Source organism: Mesoplodon mirus (assembly GCF_964341445.2).
Source record: "Mesoplodon mirus genome assembly, chromosome: 13".
NCBI classification, from domain to species: domain Eukaryota; kingdom Metazoa; phylum Chordata; class Mammalia; order Artiodactyla; family Ziphiidae; genus Mesoplodon; species Mesoplodon mirus.
In genome coordinates this window covers 8,496,414-8,518,364 of record NC_138989.1, presented here as the reverse complement: position 1 = coordinate 8,518,364, position 21,951 = coordinate 8,496,414, and the positions used below count along the sequence as shown (strand labels likewise).

Below are 21,951 nucleotides of genomic sequence, written 5' to 3'. Positions count from 1 at the left end.
GTATCTGGACATTTCCAATGACCTTTGGGCAGAGAAGGGAAAAAAACAAGGATGTACATCCTTGATAAACGCTAGTATGAGAGTGCACTACCTCATTTAATCACCAGGACACCATAAGGCAGGTATTACCATCCCCTTTTACAGATGGGGAAAATGAGGCTCAGGGAGGTTAAATAACTTTCTTCAGATCACATAGAAGTGGCAGAGTTGTGATATATGCTCAGAACCACCTATTCAAATTAGCTCCAGAAAATGATTTTCATATTAAAGACATAGTTCTCGTGGAATCTCCTAGAAAATCTATAGCCTTAGGAAGGGCAAGAATCAGGGTGATTCCAGGGACCACATTAGTTAGAGCTGGAGGACTTTCACCCTAGAGCTCTTCCTTTTACTTGATCCCTTAATGCCTTTGTCTCTTAATTTATATTCCTTTTTTAAAAAATATTTATTTATTTATTTGGCTGCGCCAGGTCTTAGCTGCAGCATGTGGGATCTTTTAGTTGTGGCATGTGGGACCTTTAATTGTGGCACACGGGATCTTTAGTTGTGGTGTGTGAACACTTAGTTGTGGCCTGTGAGATCTAGTTCCCTGACCAGGGATTGAACCAGGGCCCCCTGCATTGGGAGTGTGGAGTCTTAGCCACTGGACCACCAGGGAAGTCCCTTAATTTATATTCTTTTTTTTTTAAGTTAATTTATTTATTTATTGTGGCTGCGTTGGGTCTTCGTTGCTGCGAGCAAGCTTTCTATAGTTGTGGCGAGTGGGGGCTACTCTTTGTTGCAGTGCGCGGGCTTCTCATTGAGGTGGCTTCTCTTATTGCAGAGCACAGGCTCTAGGTGTGTGGGCTTCAGTAGCTGTGGCACATGGGCTCAGTAGTTGTGGCTCACGGGCTTAGTTGCTCCACGGCATGTGGGATCTTCCTGGACCAGGGCTCCAACCCATGTCCCCTGCATTGGCAGGTGGATTCTTAACCACTGCACCACCAGGGAAGCCCCTTAATTTGTATTCTTGATAGAGAGATCCCAATTGGTCACTGGCCAGCCACTGTGCTGACTCTGCTTGGCAGTTGCCCATCCTGGTCCAATCAGCCCTGGTTAGGGACATGAAGGCCTTCTGATTTCAGGTTGAGCTAGAAGAAGTTAGGCATGGCAGAAAAATTGATAATTTCTGCTAAAATTCAATCTTTGAATATTGGGTTATTGAACCTGGGCATAGAGCAACCACTCTCCTTGTCTTCTAGGAGCTTATATCCTCTTATTATTATTGTTACTATAATTAATAACGTATCACTGTTAATGAAAAGCTGCAATTCACTGAATACTATTATGTACCAGCCATGGTGCTTTTAATGAGTAATCTCATGTAATTCCTTTAAAGAAAGTCAGTCAGTCAGAGACCTTTCATCATGTATGGCAACACAGGGACATTTGGGATTTAAGAGGTGTGCTTTGGGAAAAGAAGTATAATTATTCCACTTTCACTTAATTGGAGAAACTAAGTGGTAGGTGCAGTTGTAAAGGAAGGCAAGCTCCTGGGCAGGCAGATGGTAAGTAGGAGGCTGTTCAGGCATAAGGGAAATGGGGGTGGGAATGAAAAAGAGACAGACAAGGGAAATTAAGTTTGACTGGATAAAATCGACAGTGAGAGTTTTGATAAGAGCAATGAAGCGGGCAGGGAGAAGTACAGAGGTCTTCAAATCATGGACTCTCTCACCACGCCCTCCCTCTTCCATCAGAAGAGAACTAGGGTGCCCTCCCCACCTCTTCTTCCTGGGGCCTCCAGAGACCCTGAGCTCAGCCTGCTGGCCTGCCCCTCAGCTAGGGGCCTCACTTCCTGTTTGCTGTACCTGCTCTATTCCTTGTCACCATCTCCACGTGTCCAGATCCAGCCTGGTGGCCTGATCCCAGTTCCTATCCATTCCATTGGCTTCTCCATTTGGCTTGGAACTCTTGAGCTAGACTGAGACTATGCTGATGAATGCCACGTCACTGGCTCCACAAAAAGGGTGGAAGTAAAGCAACATCTTTGACATGAAGATGCTGTCGTTTTGACAGGAGGCCAAGAGAATGAGACTATTTTAGTTAAACTTGTTTGATGGTGAGGCATACTCAGTCACACTATGTCACTGTGATATAATAAGAATATATATTAGGTCTCAGCCCCTGGTTCCTGACACAGAGCTCCTAAAACCTTGTAATTTCCTGAGTTATAGGGGTGCTAGGAGCATCTTTTGTTTGAATGTTTGGTCTTTGTCCCTGATTCCTGACACAGAGCTCCTGAATTTCTCGGAATTTCCTGGGTTATAGGAGCATCTTTTGTCCTAAAGAGGCCACTCTTGGTGGGCTCCTGGACAGGTTCAGGATAGGCCTGGTCACCAAGAAGACCAAGCCATGATTAGAGGCTTGGAACTTTCAGTCCCACCCCCATCCCCCAGGGAGGGAAGAGGGGCTGGATATTGAGTTAATAACCAATGCCTATGTGATGAAGCCTCCATAAAAATCCCTGAACTATGGAGCTTGGAGAGCTTCTGGGTTGGTGAACACGTCCACATGCTGGGAGGGTGGCAAACCCCAACTCCATGGGGACAGAAGCTCCTGTACTTGGGCCCCTTCCAGACCTCATCCCATCTATGTACCTCTTCACCTGGCTGTTCTTTTGTCTCCTTTTTTTTTTTTTTTTTTTTTGCGGTACGCGGGCCTCTCACTGTTGTGGCCTCTCCCGTTGCGGAGCACAGGCTCCGGACGTGCAGGCTCAGCGGCCATGGCTCACGGGCCCAGCCGCTCCGCGGCATATGGGATCTTCCCGGCCTGGGGCACGAACCCGTGTCCCCTGCATCGGCAGGTGGACTCTCAACCACTGCGCCACCAGGGAAGCCCTTGTCTCCTTTTTTATGTCCTTTACAGTAAACCAATAAACATGTTTCCCTGAGTTCTGTGAGCCATTACAGTAAATTACTAGACCCGAGGAAGGGGTCATGAGAACCCCCAACTTGCAGCCAAGTCAAACACCTGGGACGCACTACGTGTGACTCGCATCTGAAGTGGGGGCAGTCTTGTGGGACTGAGCCCTTAACCTGCGGGGTCTGTGCTAACTCTAAGTAGTTAGTGTCATGATTGAATTGTAGGACGCCCTTTTGGTGTCCAGAGAGCTTGGAAATTGGTTGGTGTGGAAAACCCACATATTTGGTGTCAAGAGTGTTGTGAGTGTAGAGACTGACAGCGGCTTTTCCTTTTAGTCACAATTATTATGCATATGATCAGAGAGAAATATATAACATGGGATTTCATGAAAAAAAACCCACCAAACTAAGTTGTAAATGGGTCAGGGTTCTTGGACTCCAGAATTAATGAGGAATTCTCTGTTCGGGGTCACTCTAGGGACCTTCGGAGCTGGTGGGTCTTCATGCCACAGCCCCACCCTCAGCTCCTCTGTGCTTTCTCTCTATCTCCCTGCTTCTGCTTTTCATTTCATGTCCTAAATTTCCATCTATTCAGCATAACTTTATTCTGCTTTCCCCTCTCTTCTCTGTAACAGAATGCCCTGTTGGAATTAAACTAATGGTTTTTATCTCTGCTTTAATGAGAGAGATAGTGACTCACTGATGCAAGGAAAGTATTTCCCCTCCTGAGGGTGATGTATTCAGCTTTGGGGTTAAAAAGGGGAAGCTTTCAAGCACATGTGGATATCCTGGTAAGTTAAAAAAACCCAAAAAACAAAAAACTTGGTTTCTAAAAAAAATTAAACATACAATTGCCATGATCTAGCAATTCCACTTCTGGCTATATACCCCAAAGAACTGAAAACAGGGACATGAACAGAAATTTGTACAACCATGTTCAGAGAAGGACTATTCACAATAGCCAAAAAGGTGGAAACAAACTAAATGGAGAGAGAGAGAGAGAGAATTATTCAGATTTTAAAAGGAGGGCTTCCCTGGTGGCGCAGTGGTTGAGAGTCCGCCTGCCGACGCAGGGGACACGGGTTCGTGCCCCGGTCCGGGAAGATGCCACATGCCGTGGAGCGGCTGGGCCCGTGAGCCATGGCCACTGAGCCTGCGCGTCCGGAGCCTGTGCTCCGCAACAGGAGAGGCCACAACAGTGAGAGGCCCTCATACCGCAAAAATAAAATAAAATAAAAAATAAAAGGAATGAAATTCTTTTTTTAAATTAAAGTATGGTTGATTTACAATATGTGTTAGTTTCTGGTGTACAGCAAAGTGATTCAGATTATACATATATATATGTGTGTATGTGTGTGTGTATATTCTTTACCATTATAGTTTGTTAAAGATATTGAATATAGTCCCCTGTGCTATACAGTAGGACCTTGTTGTTTATCTATTTTATATATAGTAAGTTATACCTGCTAATCCCAAACTCCTAATTTATACCCGCCCCCTTTCCACTTTGGTAAGCACAAATTTGTTTCCTATGTCTGCAAACCTGTTTCTATTTTTTAAATAAGTTCATCTGTATCATATTTTAGCTTCCACATATAAGTGATATTGTATGATATTTGTCTTTCTCTGTCTGACTTGCTTCACTTAATATGATAATCTCTAGGTCCATCCATGTTGCTGCAAATGGCATTATTTCATTCTTTTTTTATGGCTAAGTAGTATTCCATTGTATATATACATGACATCTTCTTTAACCATTCATCTGTCAATGGACATTTAGGTTGCTTCCAAGTCTTGGCTATTGTAAATAGTGCTGCTATGAACATTGGGGTGTATGTATCTTTTTGAATTAGAGTTTTCTCTGGATATATGCCAGGAGTGGGATTGCTGGATCATATGGTAACTCTATTTTCAGTTTTCTTAAGGAATCTCCATCATTTGCAAATATTTTCTCCCATTCTGTAGGTTGTTTTTTCATTTTGTTTATGATTTCCTTCACTGTGCAAAAACGTGCAAGTTTGATTAGGTCCCATTTATTTATTTTTGCTTTTATTTCTATTGCCTTAGGAGATTGACCTAAGAAACATTGTTACATTTTATGTCTGAGAATCTTTTGCCTATGTTCTCTTTAGGAATTTTAGGGTGTCATATCTTATATTTAAGTCTTTAAGCCATTTTGAGTTTATTTTTATGTATGGTGTGAGGGAGTGCTCTAAATTAATTGATTTACATGCAGCTGTCCAGTTTTCCCAATACTGCTTGCTGAAGAGACTGACTTTTCTCCATTGTATATTCTTGCCTTCTTTGTCAAAGATTAATTAATAGACTGTGGGTTTATTTCTGGGCTCTCTTTTCTGTTCCATTGATCCATATGTCCGTTTTTGTGCCAATGTCACACAGTTTTGATTACTGTGAATATTTTGTTGAATATTACTTTGAATAGTTTTGTAGTATTGCCTGAAGTCTGGGAGGGTTATGCCTCCACCTTTGTTCTTCTTCCTTAGGAGTGCTTTGGCAATTCTGGGTCTTTTATGGTTCCATATAAATTTTAGGATTATTTGTCCTAGTTCTGTGAATAATGTCATGGGTAATTTGATAGGGATCACATTAAATCTGTAGATTGCTTTGGGCAGTATGGCTATTTTAACCACATTGATTCTTCCAATCCAAGAAGAGATGAAATTCTGACATGTTACAACATGGACGAACCTAGAAGACGTCATGCTAAGTGAAATAAGCCAGACACAAGAGGACAAATATGGTATGATTCCACTTATGTGAGGTACCCAGAGTAGTCAAACTCATAGAGACAGAAAGTAGAATGGTGGTTGCCAGGGGCTGGGGGGGAAGGAACGAAGGGTTATTGTTTAATGGTTACAGAGTTTCAGTTTGAGATAATAAAAAAGTTCTGGAGATAAATGGTAGTGATGGTTGTACAACAAGGTGAATGTACTTAATGCCACTGAACTGTATACTTAAAATTGGTTAAAATGTTGGGGAGGGAAGGACTGGGCATTTGGGATTAGCAGATGCGAACTGGTATATATAGGATGGATAAACAACAAGGTCCTACTCTATAGCCCAGGGAACTATATTCGATATCCTGTGATAAGCCATAATGGAAAAGAATATGAAAAAGAATACATATATGTATAACTGAATCACTTTGCTGTACAGCAGAAAGTAACACAGCATTGTAAATCAACTATACTTCAATAAAATGTTTTTTAAAAACTGGTTAAAATGGTAAAATTTGTTATGTATATTTTACAACAATTTTTAGAAAAGTTTTTGGTTTTTGGAAAGTTAGAGGTAGTCAACCCATCTGTCATTTGAGTGAGAGCATCTCTTGTGTTAATTGGTCTAAAGGAGAAGCTGGCAGAACTCTCACAGAGAATTAAAAAAGGGAAGAGAATTGAGGCTTTGAGTATACAAGGTAGCAGGTACCTGAGCCATATTCTGATAACATATTCCAGAGTTCAAATATGACCAGGAGATTCCAGGGCAAGGACATCAAGGAAAAGATGACAGGGGCGGGGGGTCTGTCAGGGTGCTGGACTTAAGATGCATCCCAGATACTGAGCAGGCTGCCTCTTGGCAGTTGAGTCCCTGCTGTCTCTGAACCTCAAGGATGCAGCCCACCATCCTTAATTACCGCATAAATTGTACATCTGCCTGTTCTGTGCTTCAGAGGTATTGTCTGCCAGCCTCCTGATGAACTTTATAGCAGTTCCCTAGCAATGCTTCTTAAATCAGAATGCTTTAGCTATGAGTAAAAGAAAGCCCAGTTAAAATGGTTTAAACAATATATATATATATATTTTAATACATTTATTTATTTTATTTATTTATTTTTGGCTGTGTTGGGTCTTCGCTGCTGCGCGCGGGCTTTCTCTAGGTGCAGCAAGTGGAGGCTACTCTTTGTTGCAGTGCACGGGCTTCTCATTGTGGAGCACGGGCTCTAGGCGCGCGGGCGTCAGTAGTTGCGGCACACGGGCTCAGTAGTTGTGGCTCGCAGGCTCTAGAGCACAGGCTCAGTAGTTGTGACGCATGGGCTTAGTTGCTCTGCGGCATGTGGGATCTTCCCGGACCAGGGCTCGAACCCATGTCCCCTGCATTGGCAGGCAAATTTTAACCACTGCGCCACCAGGAAAGCCCACATATCCTTCTATACTGTCTTCATACCTGTCCTGTTAAGACTGATGGAGAAAACAATAGGTCCCTGGTCCTCTAGAAACCCCAAACACCTCTTTCCCATCCATTAGAAGAAGAATGACAGTTTTCCCCACCCTTCCCCATCCTCTGTGTTTAGGATTGCAGAACACTTCGGTTATCACCTGAAGTGGCCAGCTCTTGACTAGGAAATGGATTTTAAAAGTTTCCAAGAAGAGCATGTGTATTTGGCTTGGATGGAGTGGAGTGGAGAGATGATCTTGGGATTAAAAGAATCCAGCACCCATGAGAAGGATACAGGAATTACACCCAGAATAAACTGAGTGAAACAAGACATTCCTAGTGCTTGGGTTGAGTTAGGGGGAAAAGAGGAGCTTCTTGCCTTGCATTGTGGGGCTGGCAAGGGACACAAGCCCCAGGAAAAGGGTGACTTAGGTGGAAGGAGAGGCAGAGATGTAGCTTTGCTCACAGTGTTTCTGGAACAAATGTAGAAGACCAGAATAAAGGTAGTAGATATCAGTGATTACAAACTCTAAAACTATCTGAACCACTTGGCAAGAGCTGTTTGGTCTCTGGGTGTGGAGGTGGGAGGTGGATCCTGTAGGTGGGAAGGCCCTTATCATAAGCTCAGTCATGCATACTGTTGCAATAACAAATTCATAGTCTTTAATTCTCAACACCACCCTGGAATTCCTGTTTTCTTTGTTGGCTCTCTTCTCCTGGTTACCATAGCAACTGTTTTGAATCTTCTTCACTCTCATGGACCCTCCTACCCCTCTGCCTTCTCTTTCTCTCTCATCAGGCAACTCTGTCTCCTATTTCACACACAAAAATAGATGCCATCTGACTGGGACCACCCTCACCTTCCTCACTTACTTGCAACTGTATATCACCTTTTCCTCTATCCCACAGATTTAGTCAGTAGTGCTATCCGATAGAACTTTCTCCGGTGGTGGACATGTTCTACATCTTCACTGTGGTAGCCACTGGCCACATGTAGCTGTTGAGCACTGGAATAATGGCAAGTGTGACTGAGGGACTGAATTCTAAATTTCACTTGATTTTAATTAATTTAAATTTAAATAGCCACATATGGCTAGCGGCCACTCCCTTAGACAGCACCAATTTAGTGTAACTCAAAGAAAAACATTTTTGAATACCAGGGCACTGGGTATTTCTCCTAACTCTGTGACATCCCTAAGCAATAGACTCTTGACCAACTTATTATAAGAATTATGAATGAGGTGATGAGAAGGAAGGAAGAGAGGGTTAGAGAGGCAGGTTCACAAGAAATTGCCATGGAGAAATATAGGTGAAATTAACATCATTTTGACATGCTTTTATTAGTAGCTCCAGTTACCAAGAAAGAAACCACAGTGAATCCTGGCTGAAACATATTCCTGAAGGAGAGTAAGAGGCTCTCATCATCATCTTATCATCACTGCAAATCCATCCTAGTCTTTTCTTTTTCTTTTAATTTATTTTTGGCTGCGTTGGGTCTTCGTTGCTGCACGTGGGCTTTTCTCTAGTTGCAGCAAGCGGGGCTACTCTTCATTGCGGTGCGCAGGCTTCTCATTGCGGGCTTCTCATGCTTCTCTTGTTGCAGAGCACGGGCTCTAGGTGTGTGGGCTTCAGTAGTTGTGGCTCACGGGCTCGAGAGCGACTCAGTAGTTGTGGCGCATGGGCTTAGTTGCTCTGTGGCATGTGGGATCTTCCTGGACCAGGGCTCGAACCCATGTCCCCTGCATTGGCAGGCGGATTCTTAACCACTGCACCACAAGGGAAGTCCCTCCATCCTAGTCTTGACACCAAGGAGGAGTCTGAGTGGGAGAAAGAACCAAGCATCAGCCCGGTGCTGGTGTGGTGTAGTTATCAGTTGAGTTATTTCAAGGGGCATCCAGTTATCTTTGCATTTCTACCATAACGCAAAATGTGTGCAACACAAACAGAACGGTGACTTGAATATCTCTTTTGTGTAGCTGATTTTCTTCACTTTTGATGATTCTATTACATTTCAAACAGCTACACATCTTTTTTTTTTTTTTTTTTTTTTTGCTGTACGCGGGCCTCTCACTGTTGTGGCCTCTGCGGTTGCGGAGCACAGGCTCCGGACGCACAGTCTCAGCGGCCATGGTTCACGGGCCCAGCCGCTCCACAGCATGTGGGATCTTCCTGGACCAGGGCACGAACCCGTATCCCCTGCATCGGCAGGCGGACTCTCAACCACTGAGCTACCAGAGAAGTCCTACACATCTTTTTAAATATGAAAAGTTAGAATACCACATCCCCTCCCCTCCACCGACCTCCTGTAAATGGCTGGCCAATTGTTGTGAGATCACATTTTGAGTAATTTCTTTCTCCCCTGATTTTAAAATGCTTTTATCATATGCTAAGTTCCCACCTATCTTTGGGTTTAATACTTGACTCGATCCTGTTCCATTAAGTTACCTGTCAGCTTCCTCACTAGTGCCCTTTAATTCTGCAGCATTATAATCGCTCTTAATATCTCCTGTGGCCCCTTGGCTTATTTGTGAACTGCTCTCCGGTTGGCTTCTGAGTGCACACCCCTCCTTGGTTTTCCTCGCCTTCCCTGATGCCTCTGCTTAGTCTCCTTGGTGTTGGATTCTTTGGGGATCTGCCCTCAGCCCCCCTCCATGTCACTATGTCCCCTCCCTGGGCAGAACCCCTGCCTCACTCTTGCCCCTTCTATCCACTTCCACAGGGCAGCCAGAGTGATTTTACTAAAGTGCAAATAAGATCATCCCACAACGCTGCTTAGAAGTCCACCTATTGCTCTCAGAATAAATTCCCAACTCCTTAACGACAGCACAAGAGACTGAAATAGACTGGGTTTCCCCAAAGCAGACCCTGGGTGCAAATAGCTTATATGGGATGAGGCCAGGAAGGGGAGTGGGGAAGTGGCACAGGGAAAGAAGGGAAGGCAGCCAATACAGGAAGCATTCAAGAGCAGGTCACTGCTGTGGGCATCTGGGGCCCAAACGCACTAGGGACCTCTGGGAGATTGCCTAGGCTACCTTTGAATTGTCCAACCTGAGAGAGAGGGGCTGGGGTATTTAACCAGAGTCCCCCAGCCTAGGAGCCTCTGTTCTCTGAGAACCACACCTCTCTCTCTCCCTCCTTCCATTCTTTCTTCCTCCCAGTCCTCTCTCCCCTCCCTCTCCTCACCAAGGCAGGGCCCCTGATGCTGTATTTGTTCTGTGACCCCATCCACAGCCATAGCTGATTGGACCAGAGGTAAATAGCCAGAACAATCAGATCCACTCCCCTGGGATTCTGGAATTGGGCGTTGATCTGGGTTTTCACTTGAACTTTCACGTGGACATCTAACCATGCCAGCCTTGTTTGGCCACATGTCCTCAGAGAAGAAGAGATGGCTAGTGTTTAGAGAGACACATGGTGGGTGGACAGAGAGATAGGCAGAGGTGGGACCTCATAGCTTCAGGCAAATTGAAAGAGCAGCCTCAGCGTGGGACATTTTAGTTTCCTATCCTACTCATGGGGTTCTCATGATTTGGAGCCACATTTCATGCATTTGAGTTCTGGGAGATAACAGTGTTTCCTCAAAAAAACTTGCTTTTTTTCTGAAGAAAGTCACTTGATTTTCTGACCTGTAACCAGAAACACACACACACACACACACACACACTTGACTAAGAGAAATTCACCCAAGCCCTCCAACCTCTGTTCCATTCATGACCTGAGTTCCTACTTCACAAAGAAACAGGCCACTGTTCTTGACATTCCACTTTGAACATCTTTGAACAGCTCAAATGTTTCCACCTTAACCACACGCACCAATCTTCCCTTGACTCTATGACCCCCATTAAAAATCACCATTACCCCTCTTCTCACATAGCCAAGCTAACAGGAAAAGTGGACCACATTTACTGTCTCCACTCTCTTGCACTCATTAGTCCTTGCTCACACTATTACTTTATGGGAAAGTGTTCCATTTTTAAGTTGTGATTTGAAGTGTCTGCGGGATATTTAGGTCTGGAGGCTCATAGACTACAGGTATGGCGCTCAAAAGGCAGGTTTGGTCTGGAGATAAAGCTTTTAAAAGTCTATCAGTGTGTGTGTGTGTGTTTTTAAGTAATGCATACATATGGTGGAGAAAACTTCATAGAAGGGTGACAAGTAAGTCTCTTGACACTGACTAATCCCCCTGTTCCCTCCCCAGAGACCATCTTTTTTTTTTTTTTTTTAGTATTTATTTATTTATTTGGCTGTGCTGGGTCTTAGTTGTGGCATGCAGGATTTTCGTTGCCACGTGTGGGATCTTAGTTGTGGCACGCAGGATCTTTTAGTTGTGGCACGCAGGATCTTTTATTTGTGGCACACAGGATCTTTTAGTTGTGGCATGCAGGATCTTTTAGTTGTGGCATGCTGGCTGACCAGGGATGGAACCCGGGCACCCTGCATTGGGAGCGCAGAGTCTTAACCACATTCCACAGGCAGGAAGAGCAGAAATGGATAAAGTCCACGGCAGAGGGAACACGAAACAGTATTTCTGTGTAGCTGTAAGGTGATAATAGCCCCCATCTTTGAGTGAGTGACTGCTACTTTGTTACTTACTGAGAAACATCATCCTCTAAAATCATAGACTATGACAAACTTTGCTATTTGAAATTGCATCTGTAAGAATGAAATGTTCCTGTTTTGCCTGGAGGATCTAAGTCACCTTGAAACAGAGAGGCAGCCTCGATTTGCAGCTCAGGTGCAGAGCTTCAGATAATGGGTTTCTGGAAACAACAATCAACATCTATCTTAGCCTTACTGCTTCCAAGGAAATAGGGCCCTGGGTCCACTTTGCAATCCAGATCTAAAGTTGACCGTTTTATATAAAACTGCTTTGCTTTGAACCTGTGAAAACTTGACTTCATTTAAATTTGATCTAAACTCCACCTTCCCCAGAATCTGATGATAACTCTATCCCTTTGTTTGACGATGTATACTCCCTCATTGAATGGGTCAATAAACCTAATTTTATTGGATGGCAGGTTTGTTTCTTAGGTTGATTGGGCTAGGTCATGGGTTGACCTCCCGGGGGAATAGAGCAGAGTGGACAGTGGATCTTGAGGGTCAGGCAGGAAATATCCAGCATAGAAATAAAGTCCTCCCCCAAACCCAGCCCCCAGCAAACCTAATTCCTCCTCTACAGACCAGAGTGTTGTGAGGACGTGAGGGAGGGAGGAGCGGGGAGACCTTCATTCATCCAGTGTTCACATACATCTGGGGCTGAATAAAGGGTTGTAGAAATGAACTAATCAGTCTCTGAGTGGGGCTTGAGGCAACGGAAAGATCTAGGCTCTTTCCTAAGGCACAGTGGAAGCACGGGGTCTCCTGACATTTGAAGGGCTGCCCCTTTACCCCAACTGAAATGAGCCCCAAAAAAGTGAAAGGAAAAAGGGGATAAGGCAGAATTCTTAAAATGCCTTTCCTTTGAACACCATCTTTGTGCAGGCATCCGGGGGAGGCCGGCTGGGGCGGGGACATCTGCCAGCTGGGCCTGTAGGACTTGGCTTTTCTTGTTTATTCTCAGCCACATCTTGGGCAGCTGCCAGTGCCCGCCCCGACTCTGACATCATTGGAGGAACTCAAACTTAAAGGTTTCTGCTAAGAATAAGGACATTTCATTTTCCTCTTACTGGTGGGTCCGCTGTGGCCGGACTGGGAGGGTTGAGCCCTGGTCCAACCCCGAGTGGACAGTGAGCCTCTCACCATGACAGCCTGTTGCAGCTGGAACGATGTTTTCCAGTATGAGACAAACAAAGTCATCCGGATCCAGAGCACGAATTATGGCACCATTAAATGGTTCTTCCATGTGTTGTTCTTTTTCTACATTAGGTAAGTGGGCTCTGGGGATGACCCTAAATCACTGCAGTGGCTGGCAGCACAGAAAACCTCAAGGTCCAGCTTCTTGTGCACATCCTGAATTCCCTGTGGTTTTAAAATCTGAGACATGAGGCTCACAGCAAGCTAGGGAGAAGTGGGAGTCGGGGGAGGAAGCAGCAGGCGGGAGGAAGTGTGCCAGTCTCCTGCAGGGAGAAGCCACGAGAAAGGAAGGTGACACTTTGGGTTCTAACCCAGGACTGCTGGGGCGAGCTGGACAGGGCATGCCTGGGGCAGGTGGGAAAATGCAGGGCAACACCCTGGATTCCCAGGGAGGAGTCAAGGATTCAGGGCACGCCTGGTGATAATGCTGGCATCTACATGAGTCATCACCACTTAGGGGGAGGAATAGGACCAGACCGGTAAATGTAACTTTAGGTCCTCGCCAGGGTCAGGAAGACCCTCCTTGCTCTTTTTTTTTTTTTTTAACAGCTTATTGAGATATAATTCACATACCATTCAACTCACTCATTTAAAGTGTATAATTCAGTAGTTTTTAGTATATTCAAAGAGCTGTGCAACCATCACCACAATTTTAGAATATTTTCATCACCTCAAAAAGAAAAACCCCACTCCCTCATCCCTTAACCATCACTCTCAATCCTCCTATTCCCCTGCAGCTCCAGGCACCCACTGATCTACTTTCTGTCTCTATGGATTTGCATATTCTGGATATTTCATTATAAATGGAATCATGCGATATGTGATCATTTGTGTCTGGCTTCTTCCACTTAGCATTATGCTTTGAAGGTTCATCCATATTGGAATATGTATCTCTACTGCATTCCTTTTTTTTTTTTTTTGGCTGAGTAATGCTCCATTATATGGATATACCACTTTTGGGTGGAAATTTGGGTTGTTTCCAATTTTTGGCTATGATGAACGATGCTGCTGTGAACGTTTGTGTACACATTTTTGTATGAACATGTCTTCAGTTTTCTTGAGTATGTACCTAAAAATGGAATTGGTGGATCGCTTGGTAAACTCTAATTTTATTTTATTATTTTATTTATTTATTTATTTATTTTTGCTGTGTTGGGTCTTCGTTTCTGTGCGAGGGCTTTCTCTAGTTGTGGCAAGCAGGGGCCACTCTTCATCGCGGTGCGCAGGCCTCTCACTATCGCGGCCTCTCTTGTTGCGGAGCACAGGCTCCAGACGCGCAGGCTCAGTAATTGTAGCTCACGGGCCTAGTTGCTCCGCGGCATGTGGGATCCTCCCAGACCAGGGCTCGAACCCGTGTCCCCTGCATTGGCAGGCAGATTCTCAACCACTGCGCCACCAGGGAAGCCCCTAAACTCTAATTTTAATCTTTTGAGAAACTACCCAGTTGTTTTTCACAGTGGCTGCACCATTTCATATTCCCACCAACAATGTATGTTCCAGTTCCTTCACATCCTCATCATCACTTGTTATTGTCTCTCTTTTAGATTATAGGCATCCTAGTGAGTATCTCATTGTGATTTTGATTCATATTTCCCTAACGGCTAATGCCCCCTTGTTCTTTGTGATGGTGGTGATGATGATGATGATAACTTGCATTTGTTAGGGAGACAATGCAGTTTACTAGCTAAAAGTTAAAGCAACTTATTTTATAAACCTGGCTAAGTTTCCTTGACCAAGTCACTTAACCTCTCTGAGACTCAGTTTCGCATCTGTTTATAGAGTTGTTGTGATAATTATACAAGAAAAGGCACAACAAGCTCTTATCAATGCCTAGCATAGGGTAAGAGCTTCACAAATGGTAGCTATTTTTTAAAAATAATCTTTTTGAATATAATAGGTACGTTCATATACACTCTCTCCTTTGACCCTCAAGGTAATCATGCCCAAGCTTGGGATTTCAGATCTGGAAATGTGGATTCAAAACTCCTTCACCTTTATGAGCCTTGGTTCCTCATCTGATAATTATTAGGATTATCATTATTTGAGTCATATGTTTTCTATGCAACAAATATTAAATAATAAGCATGTATATTAAAATTCTAAAGACATATTACTTAGACCAGATATCACAGAATGGATAATAAAGAATATAGTTAGTAAATTCTCCCTTATGAATCAATACATAGATCATATGTCACAATTCCACATTGTGATGTGGCTTCCTGGTACTCTTGGGTCTAGCACACAATGTCTTAAAAGAAGATTGCTGTATATATACGAACAGATTATTATGAGAACACCTTATAATGATATTTTTCTTTCATATGGTGGAGTCTTTTCTTACGAGCATTTAATTCCCTCAAATTCAGTTGTACGTGCTTCACAGGAGCATGGAGAGCACCATTTAAACAGTGCAGTGATTCAGCAATCGGGTGCCCCAGAGTAAACGTGAGAGTGGGGTTCCCTCAGTCAGTTTCTGTTCCCACACGCTTCTCATAGCGTGAGTATCTTGCCTCCCTACCTGTGAACATTTTCCACTCAACATGTCCCCTAAAATAAGCCAACTCCTTCACCTCCACCTTTGAGACCCAAGCTTTTCAAACATATGCACCATGCGACAACACTTTGGTACACAGGAAATAGCATAGGGTGCTGGGCATGAGCAGAATTCATCTTAAGGAATGTATGGGGACAGTACCAGCCTTGACCTACACGATAGGGACCGCTTCCTGGACCCCACACTTTAGAGATCCCACCCTGGCCTTCTGCTAGCTGCGAGCTTCCCCATGGAGTAAGGAACCTGTGGGGCTGTATTAGTTTTCTGTTGCTGCGTAACAAATTACCACAAACTCAGTGGCCTAAAACACCATCACTTATTAGCTCACAGGTCTGTAGATCAGTAGTTTGGGCCTGGTGTGACTGGGTACTCTGCTCAGGATCTCACAAGGTTGAAATCAAAGTGTCAGCTGTGCTGAGTTCTCACTTTGGGACTCTGGGAGAAAATTCACTTCTAGGCTCATTCGTCCTGTTGGTAGAATTCAATCCCGTGCCATCATGGGATTCAGAGCTCTGTCAGCCAGGGGCCACTCTCAGATCCTAGAGATCACTTGCACTATTTACCATGTGGCCCCTTCCATCTTCAAGCCAGTGATGATACAATGTTTTCATGCCTCAAATTTTTGACCTCTCTTCTGGGACCAGCCAAAGGAAATTCTCTGCTTTTAAAGGACTCATGTGTTTGGGTCAGGCCCACCCAGATGATCTTGCTAGCTTCAGGTCAACTGTAGAGTATAATCTAATTGTGGAAGCATTTCCATCATACTCAAAGTTTGGGGGATTAGGCAGGGTGTGTATGCCAGGATACAGGAAATATTGGTGTCCCCTTAGAAGTCTGCCCTCAGGGGCAGAATGTGCCAATCCAGAGCACTGGATGCACTTCTCCCATCCCACCATGCTCGGTATGTAGGACCCCAGAATTCTCTTCCCAAATGGCTCTTAACCTTTTCCCAGATTTATCCTCTTGAGAGAAGACCATAGCACCCAGGGGCATGCTCCTGAGATCAAGGGCTGGCCAAGGGGCAGCTGAATGCAGGTGGAGGGTGTGGAGGGGGCTTAGGCATACAGTGCAGGGCATCCATACGCAGGTGCACGAGGCCCTCACAGAGCTGGGAGGAGCCAGAGTGAGAATGAGAAGGGGGGTGGGCTAAGGGTCAGAGGCCTCTTCAACCAATGTTTCCAAGTTCTGGCACAGAATTCTGAGGAGTCCAAGAATTCTAAACTTGAATCTGGCCTTCCAGGTTGTAATGAAGGTATGTCTGGGTAGATGAAAAAACACGTTTCATTTTAAAGTCTGTTATGACTTTTAGGGACTTCCCTGGTGGCGCAGTGGTTAAGAATCCACCTGCCAATGCAGGGGACATGGGTTTGAGCCCTTGTCCAGGAAGATGCACATGCCACAGAGCAACTAAGCCCGTGCACCACAACTACTGAGCCTGTGCTCTAGAGCCCGCGAGCCACAACTACTGAGCCCATGCGCCACAACTACTGAAGCCTGCATGCCTAGGGCCCATGCTCCACAAGAGAAACCACCATGATGAAAAGCCCACGCACTGCAACAAAGAGCAGCCCCTGCTCACCGCAACTAGAGAAAGCCCGCGTGCAGCAACGAAGACCCAACACAGCCAAAAATAAAAATAAATAAATTTATACAAAAAAAAGTCTGTTATGACTTTTAAATGTCTGAATAAGCAGTATGTGGACCTCCACTTGTTCTCTTGCCCAGTTGTCAGTTGCCTGTCACTGCTGTAACAATGAACCACAAACTTGGTAACTTAAAGCAACGATTTATTCTCTCACAGTTCTAGAGACATCTAAAATCAGTATCACTGGGCCAAAATCAAGGTGTCAGCAGGGCCACGCTCCCTCCAAGGCTCCAGGGGAGAATCCTTCCTTGCCTCTTCCAGCTTCTGGGGGGGGCCTGTGTTCCTTGGCTTGTGGTCACATCACTCCAATCTCCAAGGCCAGCATCCTTGACTCTCCTCCACCTTCACAAAACTTTCTCCTGTGTGTGTGTGTGTGTGTGTGTGTGTGTGTGTGCACGTACATGAAATCTCCCTCTGTCTCTCTCTTATAAGAACACATATGATGGCATGTAGGGCCTACCTTGATAATCCAGGATAATCTCACCATCTAAAAATCCTTAACTTAATCACATCTGTAAAGACCCTTTTCCTAAATAGGATAACAGTTATAAATTCTGGGGATTAGGACCTGATAGCTTTGGGGCCATTATTCAGCCTACTATAGGAGGTATAGCCCCAGGCATTCAGCTCATTGGGGATGGCAGTGACTAAGATTCTGGCACTCATTCCCAAACATTATTGGCATGAGTTCCCACCTTAGGGCTTAGCAGTGGCTGGCCAAGTCTTTTCTCTGGAACAGTCCTTGTTCTCTGGGTGTTGTTCCTGGCTGTGTAGTATCCCAGCAATCCTGGTTTTTGGTCCTCCAAGAGATTGTAAGAACTGCCTAATGCCCTTTAAAATCTCTTTCTTCCTTTACTTTTTAACAACTTTGTTGGTGTATAAATTTATATATCATAAAATCACCCATTTTAAGCATACACTTCAATGATTTTTAGTAAATTTGCCAAGTTGTACAACCGTCATCATAACCCAGTTTTAGAACATTTCATCACCCCAATAAGATCCCTCATTCCCATTTGCAGTCACTCCCCGTTCCCACCCCTGGACCCAGGCAACCACTAATCTATTCCCTGCCTCTATAGATTTGCCTTTTCTAGACAATCTTTCTTCTTAAACTAGGCAGAGTGAACTCTGTTGTTTAGAAATAGAAACCCTGGCCAATATAATAGTAATATCCCCTAATTATAGAAGAAGAAATGATGACTCAGAAAGGCTAAGTTACTTACATAAAGTCATGTAGGTCATAAGTGGTAGAGCCAATGTTGAACCCAAGTATCTCACCCCAGAGTCCAAGCTCCCACTAAAGTGCTGCAGAGAATGGAGGAGGTAAGAGTACAAACAGAGGGAGGGAGACAAGTTAGGAGGCTACTGGGTCATCCAGGTGAGAGTTAATGGTGATCTGGTCTGAGGAGTTGACAGTGGTAGAGGAGAGAAGTAGACTGTTTTGAATAACATTAGGAAGATAAAACAAAAAAATCTGACAATTGAACGGATGGGGGGAATGAGGGAAAGGATGAATCAGGGAGTGTGCCATGTTCTGGCTTGGGCAATTGATGAGTGGTGGAAGAACTTATGGGGATAGGAAGTGTGAGGGAAAAAAGCCCATTTAGGGTGGAAGATGAATTCAGAACTGAAGGCACTGAGCTTGACAAATCTATGGGACGTACAAACACAGATGCTTAGTTGGATATACGAATCTGGAGCTGGAGATGTAGATTTATATAGCACCAGCATACAAATGGTAACTAGAACTATGGAAGTAGCTGCAACTGACCAGCAAGAGAGGATGTAGGTGAGAAGGCAAGAGGGCTTAGAACAGACCCCTAAGGAATGCTAACCTTTAAATGATGGGAAGCACAGAGGTCTCCAAAGGATTCTCAGAAAGGGCGAACGTGGAGAACCAAAGAAAGTCAGGAGAATGTGGATGCTGGGAAGCTGAGGGAAGAAGAGGAGGCAGGAGATGGTGCATGGTCACTGGTGTCAAATGCTGCTGAGAATTTGCCAGGTCTGTGGCGTGTCTATTGGATTTAGCAATGGTGGTGTTGTTTACTTGGCACGAGAGGCTTTATAGAAGTTCTGGGGCGGGGGTGGGGAGCCAGAATGGAGTGAGCAGAGGAGTGAATGGAGATGCGGAAATGGATGTGGTGACTCACTTTTTCAAGGGACTTCGCTACAAAGGAGAAGAGAGGCATCAAATGGTAGAAGGAGAAGAATGTGGGGTCGAGGGAGGGTTTATTTTTAAAATGGGAAATGATGTTGAAATGCAGATGGAGAGGAGACTCGAGAGAAAAGGAGATGATGAGATAAATGAAAATTATCATCACGTTGTCATCGTCATCGACACCATCGTCATCATCATCATCGTTGCTGTCGTCACCAACTAGCAACCACAAGGAAAGTTTGTTCTGTTCTGGGACTGTTCCAATTGTTAGACATTTCTTCCTTACACTGAACCAAAATCTATCTCCCTGTAATTTTTCCCTTTGGTTAGAGTTCTGCCCTGTGGTCCCTTTTCTACTGGACACTTTCCAAATGGCTGCAGTCTGCTACTATATTTCTCCACTTCTTCAAACTAATAGCCCCAGTCCCTCTGGCTATGTCCCCCTAACACAGTATCCAGACCCTTTACTATCTCAGCCAACCCCACACAACCACACTCTTGTTTGTCAAGGCTCTCTCTCTTTTTTTTTTTTTTTTTTTTTTTTTTTTGCGGTATGCAGGCCTCTCACTATTGTGGCCTCTCCCGTTGCGGAGCACAGGCTCCGGACATGCAGGCTCAGCGGCCATGGCTCATGGGCCCAGCCGCTCCGCAGCATGTGGGATCTTCCTGGACTGGGGCACAAACCCGTGTCCCCTGCATCGGCAGGCGGAGTCTCAACCACTGCGCCACCAGGGAAGCCCTGTCAAGGCTCTCTTAAAAGGTGGTGCGTGCACACTTTTTTTTATACATCTTTATTGGAGTATAATTACTTTACATTGTTGTGTTAGTTTCTGCTCTACAACAAAGTAAATCAGCTATATGCATACATATATCCCCATATCCCCTCCCTCTTAAGCCTCCCTCCCACCCTCCCTATTCCATCCCTCTAGGTCTGTCACAAAGCACCAAGCTGATCTCCCTGTGCTATGCGGCCGCTTCCCACTAACTATTTTACATTTGGTAGTGTATATATGTCAATGCCACTCTCTCACTACGTCCCAGCCTCCCCTTCCCCCGTGTCCTCAAGTTCGTTCTCAACATCTGCATCTTTATTCCTGCCCTACCACTAGGTTCATCAGCACCATTTTTCTAGATTCCATATATATGCATTAGCATATAGTATTCGTTTTTCTCTTTCTGACCTACTTCACTCTGTATGACAGACTCTAGGTCCATCTACCTCACTACAAATAACTCAATTTCGTTTCTTTTTATGGCTGAGTAATATTCCATTGTATATATGTGCCACATCTTCTTTATCCATTCATCTGTTGATGGACACTTAGGTTGCTTCCATGTCCTGGCTATTGTAAATAGAGCTGCAATGAACATTGTGGTACATGTCTCTTTTTGAATTTTCTCAGAGTATATGCCCAATAGTGGGATTGCTGGGTCATATGGTAGTTCTATTTTTCATTTTTTAAGGAACCTCCATACTGTTCTCCATAGTGGCTGTATCAATTTACATTCCCACCAACAGTGCAAGAGGGTTCCCTTTTCTCCACACCCTCTCCAGCATTTATTGTTTCTAGATTTTAATGATGGCCATTCTGACCGGTGTGAGGTGATATCTCATTGTGGTTTTGATTTGCATTTCTCTAATGATTAGTGATGTTGAGCATCTTTTCATGTGTTTATTGGCCATCTGTATGTCTTCTTTGGAGAAATGTCTATTTAGGTCTTCCGTCCATTTTTGGATTGGGTTGTGTTTTTTTTTTTATATTGAGCTGCATGAGCTACTTGTATATTTTGGAGATTAAACCTTTGTCAGCTGCTACGTTTGCAAATATTTTCTCTCATTCTGAGGGTTGTGGTACATGTACCCTTGCTTTGTTGGCGAAAACAGGAAGTGCTTCAAGCTTTTGTGGTTTGGCAAAATGAGTCAAGATAAAAAATGTGCACATCCTTTGACCCAGAAATTTATTTTAAGGTGTAAATTTACCTCAGGTGTGAAAAGATTCTTTTTTTTTTAAACTTATTTATTCATTTATTTATTTATTTTTGGCTGCGTTGGGTCTTCGTTGCTGAGTGCAGGCTTTCTCTAGTTGCGGCGAGTAGGGGCTACTCTTTTTTTTTTTTTTTTTTTGCTGTGCGTGGGCCTCTCACTGCTGTGGCCTCTCCCGTTGCGGAGCACAGGCTCCAGACGCACAGTCTCAGCGGCCACGGCTCATGGGCCTAGCCGCTCCGCGGCATGTGGGATCCTCCCAGACCGGGGCATGAACCTGTGTCCCCTGCATCGGCAGGCAGACTCTCAACCACTGCGCCACCAGGGAAGCCCTGTGGGGGCTACTCTTCATTGCAGTGCGCAGGCTTCTCATTGCGGTGGCTTCTCTTGTTGCAGAGCACGGGCTCTAGGTGCACGGGCTTCAGCAGTTGTAGCTCGCAGGCTCTAGAGCTCAGGCTCAGTAGTTGCGGCACACAGGCTTAGTTGCTCCGCGGCACGTGGGATCTTCCCGGACCAGGGCTCGAACTCATGTCCCTTGCATTGGCAGGCGGATTCTTAACCACTGCGCCACCAGGCAAGCCCCCATGAAAAGATTCTTGTGTAAATATGTGCCTGGCAACATGAAAGAGGAGAGTGGAGAGGCAATGAAGCATAGTGTTTAAGAGAACAGACTGAGGGACTTCCCTGGTGGTCCAGTGGTTAAGATCTGCGCTCCCAATGCAGGGGGCCCAGGTT

At 44.7% G+C, this 21,951-nt stretch overlaps 2 protein-coding genes across 3 annotated transcripts in view; one reads left to right on the top strand and one right to left on the bottom strand.

Moving 5' to 3' along the window:
* Positions 1-21,951, bottom strand: part of IFT81 (intraflagellar transport 81) — a 200,573-nt gene that overhangs the window by 107,364 nt on the left and 71,258 nt on the right. The gene's annotated exons all lie outside the window — the stretch shown is intronic.
* P2RX7 (purinergic receptor P2X 7) overlaps positions 12,642-21,951 on the top strand; it is a 55,392-nt gene continuing 46,082 nt past the window's right edge. For both annotated transcript variants that reach the window (XM_082641369.1, XM_082641368.1), the window contains exon 1: positions 12,642-12,941. In XM_082641369.1, the coding sequence (XP_082497495.1) occupies positions 12,817-12,941 (125 nt within the window). In that variant the 5' untranslated portion in view covers positions 12,642-12,816. The remainder of the gene's footprint in view (positions 12,942-21,951) is intronic.